The sequence below is a fragment of the Cicer arietinum genome, chromosome 7, assembly GCF_000331145.2.
Source record: "Cicer arietinum cultivar CDC Frontier isolate Library 1 chromosome 7, Cicar.CDCFrontier_v2.0, whole genome shotgun sequence".
NCBI classification, from domain to species: Eukaryota; Viridiplantae; Streptophyta; class Magnoliopsida; order Fabales; family Fabaceae; genus Cicer; species Cicer arietinum.
The window spans coordinates 5,442,295-5,456,869 of NC_021166.2; the positions used below are offsets into that span (position 1 = coordinate 5,442,295).

General features: G+C 32.7%; 3 protein-coding genes across 3 annotated transcripts; 1 reads left to right on the forward strand and 2 right to left on the reverse strand.

Annotated features, from left to right (window-relative positions):
* Positions 1–430: 430 nt before the first annotated feature.
* Positions 431–5,691, reverse strand: LOC101515477 (AP-5 complex subunit mu). The gene is made up of 8 exons (XM_004508282.4): positions 5,462–5,691; positions 5,258–5,383; positions 4,291–4,602; positions 2,968–3,251; positions 1,975–2,858; positions 1,151–1,207; positions 856–903; positions 431–714 (listed from the first exon to the last, which is right to left on the reverse strand). The coding sequence occupies exons 1-8, from the start codon at positions 5,527–5,529 to the stop codon at positions 649–651; spliced, it is 1,845 nt and encodes a 614-aa protein (XP_004508339.1). The 5' UTR covers positions 5,530–5,691; the 3' UTR covers positions 431–648.
* A 2,754-nt stretch (positions 5,692–8,445) lies between these two features.
* On the forward strand, positions 8,446–9,977 carry UGT73F6 (probable UDP-glucosyl transferase 73B6). The gene has a single exon (XM_004508285.4). The coding sequence runs from the start codon at positions 8,446–8,448 to the stop codon at positions 9,865–9,867; it is 1,422 nt and encodes a 473-aa protein (XP_004508342.1). The 3' UTR covers positions 9,868–9,977.
* Positions 9,978–12,374: 2,397 nt separating this feature from the next.
* On the reverse strand, positions 12,375–13,918 carry LOC101489132 (uncharacterized). The gene has a single exon (XM_004508286.4). The coding sequence runs from the start codon at positions 13,629–13,631 to the stop codon at positions 12,597–12,599; it is 1,035 nt and encodes a 344-aa protein (XP_004508343.1). The 5' UTR covers positions 13,632–13,918; the 3' UTR covers positions 12,375–12,596.
* Positions 13,919–14,575: the final 657 nt, after the last annotated feature.

Consider the following 14,575-nt stretch of genomic DNA (forward strand, 5'->3'; position numbering starts at 1 on the left):
TAATGTTTTTAATATTTATGAGTAGATCGTAGAATTACATGAACAATCACAAAAAAACAATAAAGTCTTTTATTTTAGTTGTTGATTCAGTTATCTACATTATTTGTCTACTTTGTGATTTGAATTCGCATCAAAATGGTCCGATCTGTCGGATTACTTAAAAAATAATTGGAAGAAAAACAGAATAACAATATATTTTATTTATAAAATATATATTTTATTTATTTTACATTAATGAAAAATTCTTAAAAGAAACAATTATTATGGAGATAAGAAAAATACTAGTTAATAAAGATTTATTTCCAAAAATAATTAAGATAGTTTTTATGACATTTTCATTGTTCTTAAAAATATTTATAAATTATTCACTTCAAAATTCTCTTATCTAACTATCGAGTGGAATAAGGAGTTCACATATTTGATCAATGCATTAAACAAAATACTAACAATATTAATTATTAACATTAATTGTTACAGAAAAAGAACATTTATTACTTTCTTATCAGACCACTGGTACACCAGATTCAATTGGCTATCTCCACATTATTTGGCAAAGAATAAAAAAACATTAATTCAGAGTTTCTATCATACATCATATGGTGCCCCCGCCATTAAGATTCAGATGCCTCTCGGTGGCCGTTTCATTTTTTACACTGTAGCAACATGTGGACACTTTCCAAGAGTATTCCATAAAATATAGTCCCCAGATGTAACCTGATTACAGCCAAGAAAACAGTAGAACATAATTATTAACTGAAGGAGCAGATAAAATTGGGAGATTTATCATATACACTGGGATTTGCTTAAATATGAATCATTGATGCTAAACACACAGATACACAATCAAACAAATACCTGAGCTGAAAACTCTACAGGTGCTTTTACAGCTGGATAGATGCTCACCTGCAAAATACACGAATGATCAGACCGACAACAAAAGTTAAAATCTCAGAATAACAAGGACGAATGGTACGGCAAATACACTACAGGAAATGGGGTTGGAACAATAAAAGACATGGTAACATAAGTTGATTATCCATTACACTGAAGTAACATATAATTGTGAATTACAGATGTTGAAACAAAATTATTTGGATCTTAATTCTTTTATCTAAAATAAGAGTGTCAACCAAAAATGATAGAGACTCACAGATTTAGGATCAATCGAAATTCCAGATACTGATGCCCCAACAATCTTGAATGATACCTACAATGATATGAAAATATTGTGGAATTGGAACTTTAACATACATTTCAAGATATATAATTGCTACACATGGAAAAATTATCACTAATACTCTAAGCATCAAGGAGTTCAGAGACTAGAAAGTAATATTTTTGACAGATTAAATGATAATTCAAAGAGAAAATGAGTAAATTACTACATAAGATAGTACTTTATTATATTATATTTCAACAGCTATGTTCCTTCGGATATAAGATATGTAACCAAATTCTTAAATGCCTAAATTTTCAAATGGTAATCAGATCGCATAGAAGAAATTATAAACTCAGAACAACAAAGATCGACAAATTCAGCAGATAGAACATTCAGGAGATTCTAATTCTAAATTTTGTTTAAAAGTGAACACAATAAGAATGCTAAGATTACTAGCATGTTAGGAACTTAAGAGTCTAGTTTCATCAGGGGTTCAATTGAGTGTCCACTTGTGCTAGGTGTACTGTGCTTGTTATCTGGTCTACAATACCAGTAGTATTAGGTCAGTGTTTTGTATCATCTCAGCAACACAGTTATTCTTTGTCCTACTAGTGAAGTATATTGTTTTTTTGTCTCTTCACCATCAACCCCTAAAATTTCAACACTAAGAATACAATGTATAATGATACAATAAAATTATCAACATAGTAAACTCGTGCAAAACAAAAACAAAATAATCAAACAGATTTCAGTTGACAAGGAAATGCAAACTTCATAAAATGCTAAATATAATATTAAAATAGGGAGGCATGTACTTTAGCATAATTGTATGCTTGCCAGCAAAATGGCTCCTCTAGATCAACTGGAGGAAGATCCTTGTTCATTTTCTCCATGAAATGTTCTTCATTAACCATGCTACTAGCGTTTTCTGCCTCATTATCACTATCCTCATCAACAATGGTTCCAAAGGCTGACCTAGCCATTTGGTTTTTCCATGGAGCAAACTTCACTGTTCCCGGGAACGTCACTTCAATACTTTTTCCAGTTAGTCCCCGTCCACCTGTCACAATTTTCCATTCAACCGAGTGCTCTGAAGTTGAAACTGTTCCCAAGGAAGGAATACCGTCTAAGGATATAACCCTCCTCCTAGGAAAGGGCATAGTCACAGTACAAAACTCCATTGTCAAAGGAGCCTTATAACCTTCCATTAGACACAACTTGAATAGAAATGCACCTTTATCCTCAGAAACCATTGACAACTGATAGAATCCCTTCACAGGAGGTCCAAGGGCGCAAGTTGCCTGATATCGCATTAACACGAAATTACCTAATGGTGGAGAAAACACCACCCCCTGCTTATCTGGACCTTGGTCTGAAACTTGAGCACAAGGATGGTACGATGAAACCTCAAGGTTTGCTATGTTCAATCCTGTTAAGGGAAATGATACATCTGGCAACCCTTCCAAATCAGCTCTACAATTTATTTGACCAGAAACTGATATAATATCTGGGATCTCATCTCTATCATACAGAGCCGCATGAACAGTCTCATGAGTGGTAAAAAGCATTCTTTGTTTTCCTTTGAATAGATATGGCTTCCAAGCTGGTTGCTTCTGGTCTGTAGGAGGCAAATCCAAAGCAGAAAAGCCATTCACCTTGATGGAAAAAATATTTGAATAATTAAGGTCCAAGGGTGTGCCTGTATAAAAAATATACATTGATAGAATAAATTTGCGAAATTTCCTGCTTAACTAGTAAAACAACAACAAATATATGAGATGAGGAATACCATAATAAAAGGTACCAACCAAAGGGCATTGAGCTACTGATAAATGTTCTGAGTGCATCTTTATCCAAAGGCCTAGACCCCATTTTTGGAGTATCTGCTGTGGCAGATCCTGGTCCAGTTGTGCCCAAAGGGGAGGAAGAAGCACTTTGTGGAGCTACAGGTTTGGCTCGGGAAGAGATGCCTATACTACCAGTTAATGAATCAAACAGCCCACCAACAGAGGGTGCTGCATTTATGATCACTTCCGGTTCTACTGTATCACCAGTAATTATGTCACCAATGGCATGTGCTATCATAAATGCCCTGTGAAATTAGAAGCAAAAGATGCATGAAAAGGACATACGATGAAGCAAAATTCCACTACCATCAATCTGTAAACAAACTCTCTTTGGACTGCACATAAAAACCACTGAAGGTGCACTTCAAGTACATTGTAATTGTAAGAAGGGCATAGCGTTAGCCCACAATTCAATAGGCACATACACAAAATAAAAAAATTGAAATCGTGATCTCACCCTCTACCCTCAACTTAAAGGGAAAAGAGTCAGCACTAGATATAAACTGTTACGTGGAGATCCATGCATAACTTTATATTTCTAAGAATACCCGGGAAATCAAGGGCCCGTTTACTTTGTGAAAACATTTCTTGTTTTCAATTTCTAAAATGTGTGTTTATTTTACTTGATGAGAGAGGCTCTTGAAGTAAATCATTGTCATAGAGATAAGATGAAATGCAACTTAATGAAGATGCATTTCCGGAAATAATGAAAACAGTTTTTTGACATTTTCATTGTTTCTAGAAATGTATACAATAGTTCACTTCAAGTATCTATTACCTCCTCATTAACAAGTAAAATCAACACAAATTTTCGGATATGAAAAGAACAAATGTTTTCACAAAGTAAACAGCCCCAAGTTCCCACAAGAAAACATAACCTGCCGTTTTCTTTCGTGTCAACTACTTCTGCCAACAAGACAACACTGCTAAAGCATACTAGTGGTATATTCTTAACCCCAAATAACGTCTTAGTAGTTAAGAATAAACAATTATAAGATTAAGATAGGTTGGGGCTCCAATTGTCTTAACTGATGCTAATACAAGCTGGCAAAACCTCATTCTGTAAGCATTCTTGGCAAAATGGGGTAATGTTCTCACATGTGTTTTGAAAATAACTTCAAGGTCAGTTACCCAATAAAGCAATGAGCAATCATCCAATTAAACAAAATATTATACTAATGACAACTGATCAATCTAAAACTATGTGAAAGATATGGATAATTTTCCAGTATGTTATAATTCCCGAATGTTAAAACCATTTGCAGGTAAAGCAACTTAACATACCCTGTTATTGCCGGAAGATCAAGTAAGAGGGAAGACAAACTATCATCGAGACCAAGCGAACTACCACAGTCAGGTCTTTTACATAGCCTTGCATAAGCCTTTACATGCCTAGGCTCAACCAATGGAAGAACAAGTATACTGTAATAGCCCTTTATGTGCAAGATTAAAGGCCACAAAAGATTCTTATCATCCTCCATTTCTTTGTTAATATAAAGACCTATTATATGACGAGTAATGGGATCATCCACCCAAGAATCTGATCCCAGAGATGAATTACTTTTGCGTATTCCAAATCCCCGCGCAGATCCTTCCCTAAACAAATGCAAGAAAGTTCCATCAGACAAGTAATGCTAAGGAAAAATAAATATCAACACCATTGAATTTAGTCCCTGGAATTATAAATATTAATCAATATTTCAAAATGATTTATAGAATTGTAAAATGTTAATCAAGTCCATCTCTCGATCCAATGTGCCATCAAATGTGTCTCTGACATTATTCACGTAGCTTCAAATGCATCATCCAACATAACCGACTTAATGTCATTATACTACGAATACCAACAATTGGACAAATCTTATTAACATTTTGCAATTTCAATGACCTTGTTGAAATATTGTTAATGCATGGAACTAGGTTGATTCAGTCCTACAATTTTACTGAATTGGCAAAATATCATATAGCAAGGAGAGATTAAAAATACTGAAGTGAAACCAGTGTTAAACAGTGGGGCAATAGCATAGCACAATTCGAACAAATTGCTATTGTTCCGTGATAGCTATTTAGTACAAAATATAATCAAATAGGCGTTATAGCAGCGCTATAGAACAGTAACAGTGGAATTTGAACAAATCACTACATATATATACTACCAAAACTGAATTTGAATAATAACAACCAGAGCAGTAATTCAATAGCATAATTATTAAGTAGGTAAAAGGAGAGATCGTAATGAAAGTGAACAAACCTATGTCTTCTGTGAAGAAAAGCGTCAGATAGGTCAGAGTCAGAAGGTAAAGAAGAAAAGAGTTGTTCGATTTCATTGTCGGTGTTACAAAAAGCTCGCCAACGCTTCTCTACCACCGGGAATCTCCTGAAAATATAAAAGATAAATAAGAAATTGGATCTATTTGGGAAGAAAGTGTTAAGAGAAAGGATGGTAGTTGCTTACCTGGAGAAAACGACGGCGTCGAGGTTGTTGAGAATCCAGATTGCTCTGATGCTACAGCCACTGGACATTGCTCTGATGCTATGCTATGCTATGCTCTCACTTCGAAACACAAGTAACTAACTACCGCAACTCAACCTCGTCTCTGGTCTCATCTATTGTGTTTTTAGTATTTACCGATTCAAATTTTATTTAACTCACTTTCTCTCTTCTATATATCCCACTAAAATAGCTACCTGTAACTTTGACTTTCCAATAAAAAAACTAATCTGTGTTTCGTTTTTGGCTTCAGTTGTATTAAATAGCAACTTTTTATTTTCATTTATATTTTTTTAAATAATTTATTTATAAATAGTAAAAGTTAATACAGACTTATTTTTTATTGATTGAAAAAAAATTAATATTTAATAATTTAAATACTGTGAAGAAAAGCGTCAGATAGGTCAGAGTCAGAAGGTAAAGAAGAAAAGAGTTGTTCGATTTCATTGTCGGTGTTACAAAAAGCTCGCCAACGCTTCTCTACCACCGGGAATCTCCTGAAAATATAAAAGATAAATAAGAAATTGGATCTATTTGGGAAGAAAGTGTTAAGAGAAAGGATGGTAGTTGCTTACCTGGAGAAAACGACGGCGTCGAGGTTGTTGAGAATCCAGATTGCTCTGATGCTACAGCCACTGGACATTGCTCTGATGCTATGCTATGCTATGCTCTCACTTCGAAACACAAGTAACTAACTACCGCAACTCAACCTCGTCTCTGGTCTCATCTATTGTGTTTTTAGTATTTACCGATTCAAATTTTATTTAACTCACTTTCTCTCTTCTATATATCCCACTAAAATAGCTACCTGTAACTTTGACTTTCCAATAAAAAAACTAATCTGTGTTTCGTTTTTGGCTTCAGTTGTATTAAATAGCAACTTTTTATTTTCATTTATATTTTTTTAAATAATTTATTTATAAATAGTAAAAGTTAATACAGACTTATTTTTTATTGATTGAAAAAAAATTAATATTTAATAATTTAAATATCTATTATTAGTGATTTTAATACAATACAGATTATATCTTTTTAAAAAGTATTTAAAAAAAATTTTATAATTAATTTTTCAAAAAATTTCATTTTAATTATTTTTCAAAATTTATTATTCAAAAAATAATAGTAATAGATGAAATATTTAAAATAATATTTAAAAATAAATTATTTAAATCAACTTTTTATTAGAATTTTATTTTTAAAATTATTTAAAAAAATATAATAACAGAAAATAAAATATTATAAAATAAAAAAAAAGAATTTAAATTTTTTTTTTAAACAAACGGGTTGGTATTTATTGGGATTTTTTTTAGAATGTTTTTTGTACTATTTTATTTAGGGTCTGTTTTATATAGATTTAAGAAAAATAGTTTTAATATTCTATAATTTAGAGATTTTTAGAAAATAAAAAGTTTTGTGTTTGTTCTGTCAACAGTGAAAATTAAATTTTTATTTTTTAAGTTAATTATCAAAAGTGATTTTTTTATAAACTTCTAAAAACTTTTTTAATTTGAAATAGTTTCTCTCTATTTAATAATTTTTTGAATAATATATATACAAAGTTATTTTATTTTTTTTACAAAAGTTAAACAAATTCTTGAAATTAAATTTTGATTATAGTATTTTGACTAGCTTACAGAAGGTACAATTTTAATTCTTGTAATATTCTCTTATATTATTAGTAGAAAAAAAAAGAGAGAGAAGATAATTTTTTATTTCAATCTAAAATTTTGATTAAAGAATATACATTCACTAAAGATATTAACACCCATGCCATATGGTATATGCACAATTAAGTAAGAGCGGAAACAAAAACGACGAGGGCTACTCCTCAAACAATGGAGAACAGCTTTTCTTTTGTAACTGTTAAGGAAAGGAAGGAGAATGGTTACGGGATTTTAATTTTTAAATTAAAATAAAATGATATTGAAAATAAAGGATCCCCGAGTGATCAACTCAATAATATTAATTGATTTTTTTTTTATATCTCACTGTTGAAAAATTCAATATTTTGAAGGCACTTATAAAAAATGTTTTAGGCACTTTATAAGGAATAAAAAAAATGATCAATTTTATATAAAACAAAATTTGAATGATCAATTTTAAAAATTCAAATGATACATATAAGTTGATTTTAAAGACTGGAAAAAAAAAATAAAAACAAAACTTATTGCGGCGAAAAAAATTAAAAATTTATAAGTAATAAAAACAATACGCTGACATTTTATAAGTCAGATAATAATTTTAATAATTGATACTTTTTTAGTAAATATCTTTTAATAATTAATTAGTTGATGATTTATGTTGTAGGAATATTGGGAAACCAAACTTGTATAGATGAAGGCAACCAAGATGTAACAATAGTTAAATATAGAAACACATATTTAAGGTTTGAAGGGAAAGGTGTTACTCTATAAAACAAAACAAAAAAACTGAAGACCCATGTTTTGACAAAAGTTTTTAAAAAGCTACTAAAGTTTATTAACCGTTTCCCACACATAAGAGTGCAACTTCCCAAAAAATTTTTTAAAATTAAATATTAATCATCAAAAGTGAAATTTACAATTTACATATAAAAATAAATTAAAGAAAAAATAATAGAAAGGTTATTATAATAATTAAAAAAAAAACATTAGAATAACTAAACAGTTTAGTTAAATGACAAATATCATCCTTACCATAATATTAAGCTTGTTATTTTAAAAAGAATGTTGGCCACAAGAGAAAGACAAAAGAACAGCAAGAATTAAGTAAGACAAGAACTACAAACATATATATAACTCATGGCATAGGCGAAAATTTTGTAAGAGCACAGCAATTTACTACTAAAATAATGTATACATGGTTTTTTCCATTCCACGTAGAAGTGTAGTAATTAAGCTTGTTTTTCCAACTATAAATACCTGCAATTAATCAAATTTGAACTCACAGATTGTCTACACCAACACAAAATGGGTGCTCTAAATTTAGAAGATCTACCACTTAAATTTCATTTCATTCCTTATCCAGCCCCCGGCCACATGATCCCTCTTTGTGACATAGCTACACTTTTTGCCTCATGTGGTCACCATGTCACTATCATTACTACTCCCTCTAATGCCCAAATCCTTCTCAAATCCATCCCTTCCCACCACAACCTTCATCTTCATACTATTCCATTTCCTTCCCACCAAGTAGGCCTCCCGCCCGGCGTTGAAAACATCGGCTGCGCCAACAACCTTGAGAACTCCTACAAGGTCCATCAAGCCACCAAGTTGCTCCAATCACCCATCCATCAATTTGTGGAGCAAAATTCACCTGACTGCATCGTGGCAGACTCTTTGTTTTTGTGGATGGATGAGTTGGCAAACAAACTTCACATTCCCAGACTCGCCTTCAACGGTTTCTCCCTCTTTGCCATATGTGCCATGAAATCCCTCAAGGCACATGATTCTATGTCTTGTATCATTCAGGGTCTTCCTCACCTCATCACCTTGAATGCATTACCCCCCATAGCATTGACCAAATTTATGGAGCCACTGCTCGAAATAGAGCTCAAAAGCTATGGACTCATCGTGAACAACTTCTCTGAACTTGACGGAGAAGAGTACATAGAGCATTATGAGAAAACCACAGGTCATCGGGCTTGGCATATTGGACCGGTGTCTCTGATTTGTAGGACCACTGAAGAGAAAGCAGAAAGGGGACAAACTAGTGCAGTGAGTGTTCATGAGTGCATGAGTTGGCTAAATTCAAAGCAACCCAACTCAGTGATCTACATTTGTTTTGGAAGCCTTTGCCATTTCTCTGATAACCAGTTGTATGAGATTGCAAGCGCGATAAAAGCATCAGAGCACCAATACATATGGGTTGTCCCCGAGAAGAAAGGGAATGAGGATGAGAACGAAAAGTGGTTGCCAAAGGCATTTGAACAGAGAAATAAAGGAATTATTATAAGAGGGTGGGCACCACAGGTGGTGATTTTAGGCCACCCTGCTATCGGTGCATTCTTGACGCATTGCGGGTGGAATTCCACTGTTGAGGCTGTTAGTGCAGGAGTTCCGATGATCACATGGCCTATCCACGATGAACAATTCTACAACGAGAAATTAATCACTCAAGTGCGAGGTATTGGCGTCGAGGTAGGTGTGGAAGAGTGGAGCATTATTGGCTTCATGGAGAGGAAGAAGTTAGTGGGTAGAGACATCATAGAGAAAGCTGTGAGGAGATTGATGGACGGTGGAATTGAAGCTGACGAAATTAGACAATGTGCACAAGAATATGCAGTCAAGGCCAAACGAGCTGTTCAACAAGGTGGTTCGTCCCACAAAAATTTAATGGCCTTGATTGATGATCTTAAACGATTGAGGAGATATAAGCCATTGGATTCATAGGGATGTCAACATCATTTTCTTATCATTGCTGCTAGGCACCATGAAATAATTGCCAGCTTGTGGCTGGCTGAAACAAATACAAAACATTTTTGTATTGCACTAACTGTGGAAATGCCTATTTGGAATTTTACATTTATAAAGCAAAAATTATAGTGTTAGATAACTTTTTTTTTTTCTTAAAATGCCTTTGGATTTACATTTATAAGGCATACCTACTTCTTATCTCTGAGGTCACTGAGTTATGCTCCAGTTCAGAGCAAAATGCCTTCGTAATTATTTCCTTCTCCATTATATCCATCGCTACAGAAGCCGGTGTGAATGAGCACTATGACACATGACAACTATGGAGATCAGGGGTTCAACGACCATGGAAATCAGGGAGATGAAATGTGAGAGACGAGATAAATTAAGAAGAGAGAGGAAAAATCTAGAACTAAGATATATTTTCACTTTAGTTGGAATTTTTATTACCATAGATTAGAAACTTAAGATAGGATAAGAATTGTAATTTATTCAATTATTTTTATAAAAATATAATTTAAAATATTTATACAATAAAATATAAATATAAGAATAATTAATAAATTTTGATATTAAACTTAAAAATAAAATATTAGTAATTAATTTACAAAATATTTATGATCTTTGTTTTCTTATATAATTTAATAAATTAATATTCAAAATTATAAAAATATATATATTAATTAAAATTTTAAAATAAACATAATTTATTTATAAGAGTACTTTTGTCATATATATATATATATATATATATATATATATATATATATATATATATTTATTTACATTCTAACAAATAAAATAAAATTACTTGGTTATATTTTTTTAAAAATAAATAAATTATTATTTTATCAGGTCAATGGACAATTTTAAACATAAAATTATTTCATCATTTAGTTAATTTTTAGTCTTTCTTATTATTTTATAATACTTAATAATTTAATTTTTTTAAACTAATATATAGTTATTTACAATGATAAATAAAATATTGTTATCATCAATGTACAATACACATGATATAATAATATTCATTCCACTATTATCATATATTATATCATGTGTCATCTATGTACTATATACTATTTTACTTGAATGACGATTAGAAAATAACTCAAAGAATTAAACAACCAGGAAAATAAAAGAATAAATTCCATAATAAGCATCGTACTAACGTCCAATAGGGAAAAGGCGATGATTGCCATGGCATATTCCCAAAGATTATACCAAAAACCTTTATCTTTCCTGCGATCACTTTAATAAAAATTACTTGGCATCGGCTATCGTTTCTTTTTGCTTCGACCTTGTCAGCAGAATATTTTAGGGGTACGCCAAATAATTGTATTAATTAATTAATAAAAAGCAAGCCAAACCACAAAAATCGCCAAGCAAACAAAGCAGAACAGTTCAAAATATAGTCTGTCTGCATACAATCATAAAACAAAGCACCAACAAGATAGAAATTGGTAACATATTCAATGTGTCCTCAAGCAGAACAAATCAGTCAAAACCCAAATTAACAATCTTGTTGATAGATCAGCCATCCACAATATTTTATCACACTTAACCTTACAATAATATAATGATGCTTTACTATAATTTTGATGTACCAGAGAGGCTTGATGAAAAAGTTTATACAATGTAATGTCTGCATCAAATAACTGATAAAGTCATAACTTATAATATAAACTTGTGTTTCTTAAGAAAATCCAAGTAATTGTTCCCTCTTACAAGAAGGAAGCGCCTGTTCTGATTTTCTAGCATAGCATAGAGTTGAAGGTTGATCCATAGATCTTCCTTTTATGGCTGATCTGAGTGTTGTAGGATTTCTGTTTGTTTTTTGGTACTCAAGTCAAAATAAAATCTCATGTCCTAAAATGCATGTGTTTACTTAAAAGAAACTAAATTGCACTTGAGCAATGCAATTTCTATCAATTACTAGATTCATAATCCTGAATTTATGATATTCTTTTATTTCAAAATGGGATCATCCAGGGTGGCTATTAGTTTAAACCTTAAAACCAGGACAGTTAATTACGAATATTATTTAAGTTCCAGGACTATAAGATTGTTACAGAATTATTCATCAAGATTTTTACAAAATACATTACATGTACATGGATGTACCACGATATAAATAGAAAACTATAATATTGTTAAAATATAAACAGTGGTTTTGCAATAATGATTATAAATTTATAAATTTATAAATTCCACACTGCAGCACTAACATTAGATATGACAAATCCTTGGAGCTCTTGACATCGTTTGTTATAGTTATAATGTTACATTCCGCCAGAACTGTTTGTTTATATGAGTTAGATTAATTCTTCAGGTCAACCATATTTTATGTCACTTGTAATAATAAATCTAAACTAAATCACACATACTAGTATCCATTTTTTTTTAACAAAGCAACCATTGGGGCAGGTTATTCTGTTCTCCAATTTCAGTAAAACATACAAAAGACAGCATGAGAATCATGAGCAGAGTCTGAAAATCTAAAGCTACATTCATAATTTACCAACAATCAAATCTAAAACAGATCAAGTTGCAAATTTCTGTCTCTTGACTTAAAATTACAAAAAGTGGCAACAAAGAAAAAAATCTAAAACAAAGAGCAAAACAGAAAACTAGCAACAAAAAACAGAAACTTAAATCGTGTTACTTACTAGAGCAAACTGTTAAAGTCCAATGATAAGTGTGGAACATTAGGGTTGTTGTGGTGATGGAATTCTCTTATTAATAGGCTTCTTGCTATTGTTGTTGTAGTTGTAATCGTCATTGTCAGAAACCGCCTTGGCGAATGCCTCCACAATCCTCTGTTGTGATTCAAGAATCATCTCAGTTCGCTTCATTTCCATCTCCATTCGCATACCTTCAATCTCCCTAGCCATCTCCATCTTCATTTGCTCCATTCTCACAAACCCATCTCCCAATAACTTAATCGCCGATACAATCTCTCCCAAAGGATCTCTCTCCCTCTTATTCCCCAACACCTTCGTCATTGTCGTTGCCGCCGCCATCGGTGTCCCATAGTGATGATTCAGATTAGGATTAGGGTTAGGGTTAGGGTTATATTTCTGTTCAGAACCAAACTTGAACTCAGGTTGTGCAGTCGGAAACCTAATCCTATACCCGCCACCAACACCGCCACCGATACCAACACCAACACCGCTTCCATACCCGTTCTTATACAGCTTATTGATGCTCCTGGTGTTAGATCCATGACCGTTTTTTATCTCCTCGTACAGATCTTGATCGTGATCATCTTCTTCGTCATCGTCGGGACTATCGGAATCGTTTTCAGGTTTAACAGGAGAAGGACCTTTCTCCATGGAATCCATGAGTTTGAAGTGAACCCAAGAAGAGTTAAAGCGAGACACAGGCAGTGATCGAGCGCGTTGGATCTCAGTACGGTAGCGCTTACGAAGCTTCTCCATCTTATGGCGACACTGAACGGGAGTTTTCGACGGAGAAGCGTTAGGGCAACGCTGGGAAACAGCGTCAGCAACCTCTTGCCAGTGAGTGGCTTTTAGGTTTCCACGGCCGAGAGAGTACCATTTGTCGCGGTAAGAATCGATTAATGCAAGGGTTTCGTCGGGGGACCAACAGGGAGGAGGAAGGCGGCGGGTGGAGGGTGGGAGAGCAAGTGGGAGTGGGAGTGGGGCCGGGAGAGCGAGAGGTAATGCGATGGGTGGATCTGGGAGAGGAGGAAGGGTGGAGTTTGGTGGAGAGGAAGCCATGGAGGGATTGTTGAGAAGAGGTGGAGGAATTTAGGAGGAGGATGTGGTGATAAGGAGAGAATGAATGGTTTGGTGGTGGTGGCGTTGGTTAACATAATTTTGGGTGGTGGTGGGCGGCAGGTTTTGAGATGTGGACAGGATAGGACAAGGGGGACACCACCGATTTGGTGGGGGGAGAAGCTAACGTGCGCTCGAATTGCAACACGCGCACTTACTTTCCGCGTGATCCTCACTTCACCCCGGATAATGCTCATTGGATTACCACTTGGCAGTTACCACTTACCTTGTGAGCTTTTGTTTTCATCAGACTGCCCTTTTTTAAAAAAACTTTTTTCACTAAAAATTATTAAAAAAAATTCCTATACCTCACATTTGTATTTATACTCCACAAATTTAAAAAAAATGTTAAATATATTTTTGATTTTAAAAAAAAATTATAAAAATTATTGAAAAAAAATGTTGGTAGCAAAAAATTTTAAAAAAAAATTTCGGTACATAAAATTTCTAACAAAAAATATTAAAAAAAAATTAATACAGAAGATTTTTATCAAAAAAATTTTAAAAAAAATTCGGTACAGAAATCCAGTATAGAAGTTTAAACATGTATACTACTAAAAAATTAAAAAAAAAAATTTAATATAAAAAGGTGTCTATTGAAAACCTTTAAAAAAAGTTTTTTAGTACACAAACTTAAAAATATATACTACCAAAAAACTTTTAAAAAAATTTTCGACATACTAATTTTATTTTTTTATTTTAAAAATTATACGAAGACAAAAATAATTATTTTCTTATATTTATGAGATAAAAGTTAAATGTAGAGGTATAGGAACTGGAAGGTGTTAAATGAGTGTCTTAGTGTGATGATGACAGTACTCTTTTCATCAATATTGTTGTTGCATGAAAAAGATGGAAATCACTATTATTTTGTTTTCCCATTTTAT

Excerpts from the sequence above, each read along its gene's own strand:
- LOC101515477 (XM_004508282.4), bottom strand. The coding sequence starts at position 5,529 with ATGTCCAGTGGCTGTAGCATCAGAGCAATCTGGATTCTCAACAACCTC. Across the intron at positions 1,208-1,974 it reads AAGCATACAATTATGCTAAA|GTATCATTCAAGATTGTTGG; the intron begins GTACATGCCTCC and ends ATATCATTGTAG. Across the intron at positions 715-855 it reads CTGTAGAGTTTTCAGCTCAG|GTTACATCTGGGGACTATAT; the intron begins GTATTTGTTTGA and ends GGCTGTAATCAG.
- UGT73F6 (XM_004508285.4), top strand. The coding sequence starts at position 8,446 with ATGGGTGCTCTAAATTTAGAAGATCTACCACTTAAATTTCATTTCATT.
- LOC101489132 (XM_004508286.4), bottom strand. The coding sequence starts at position 13,631 with ATGGCTTCCTCTCCACCAAACTCCACCCTTCCTCCTCTCCCAGATCCA.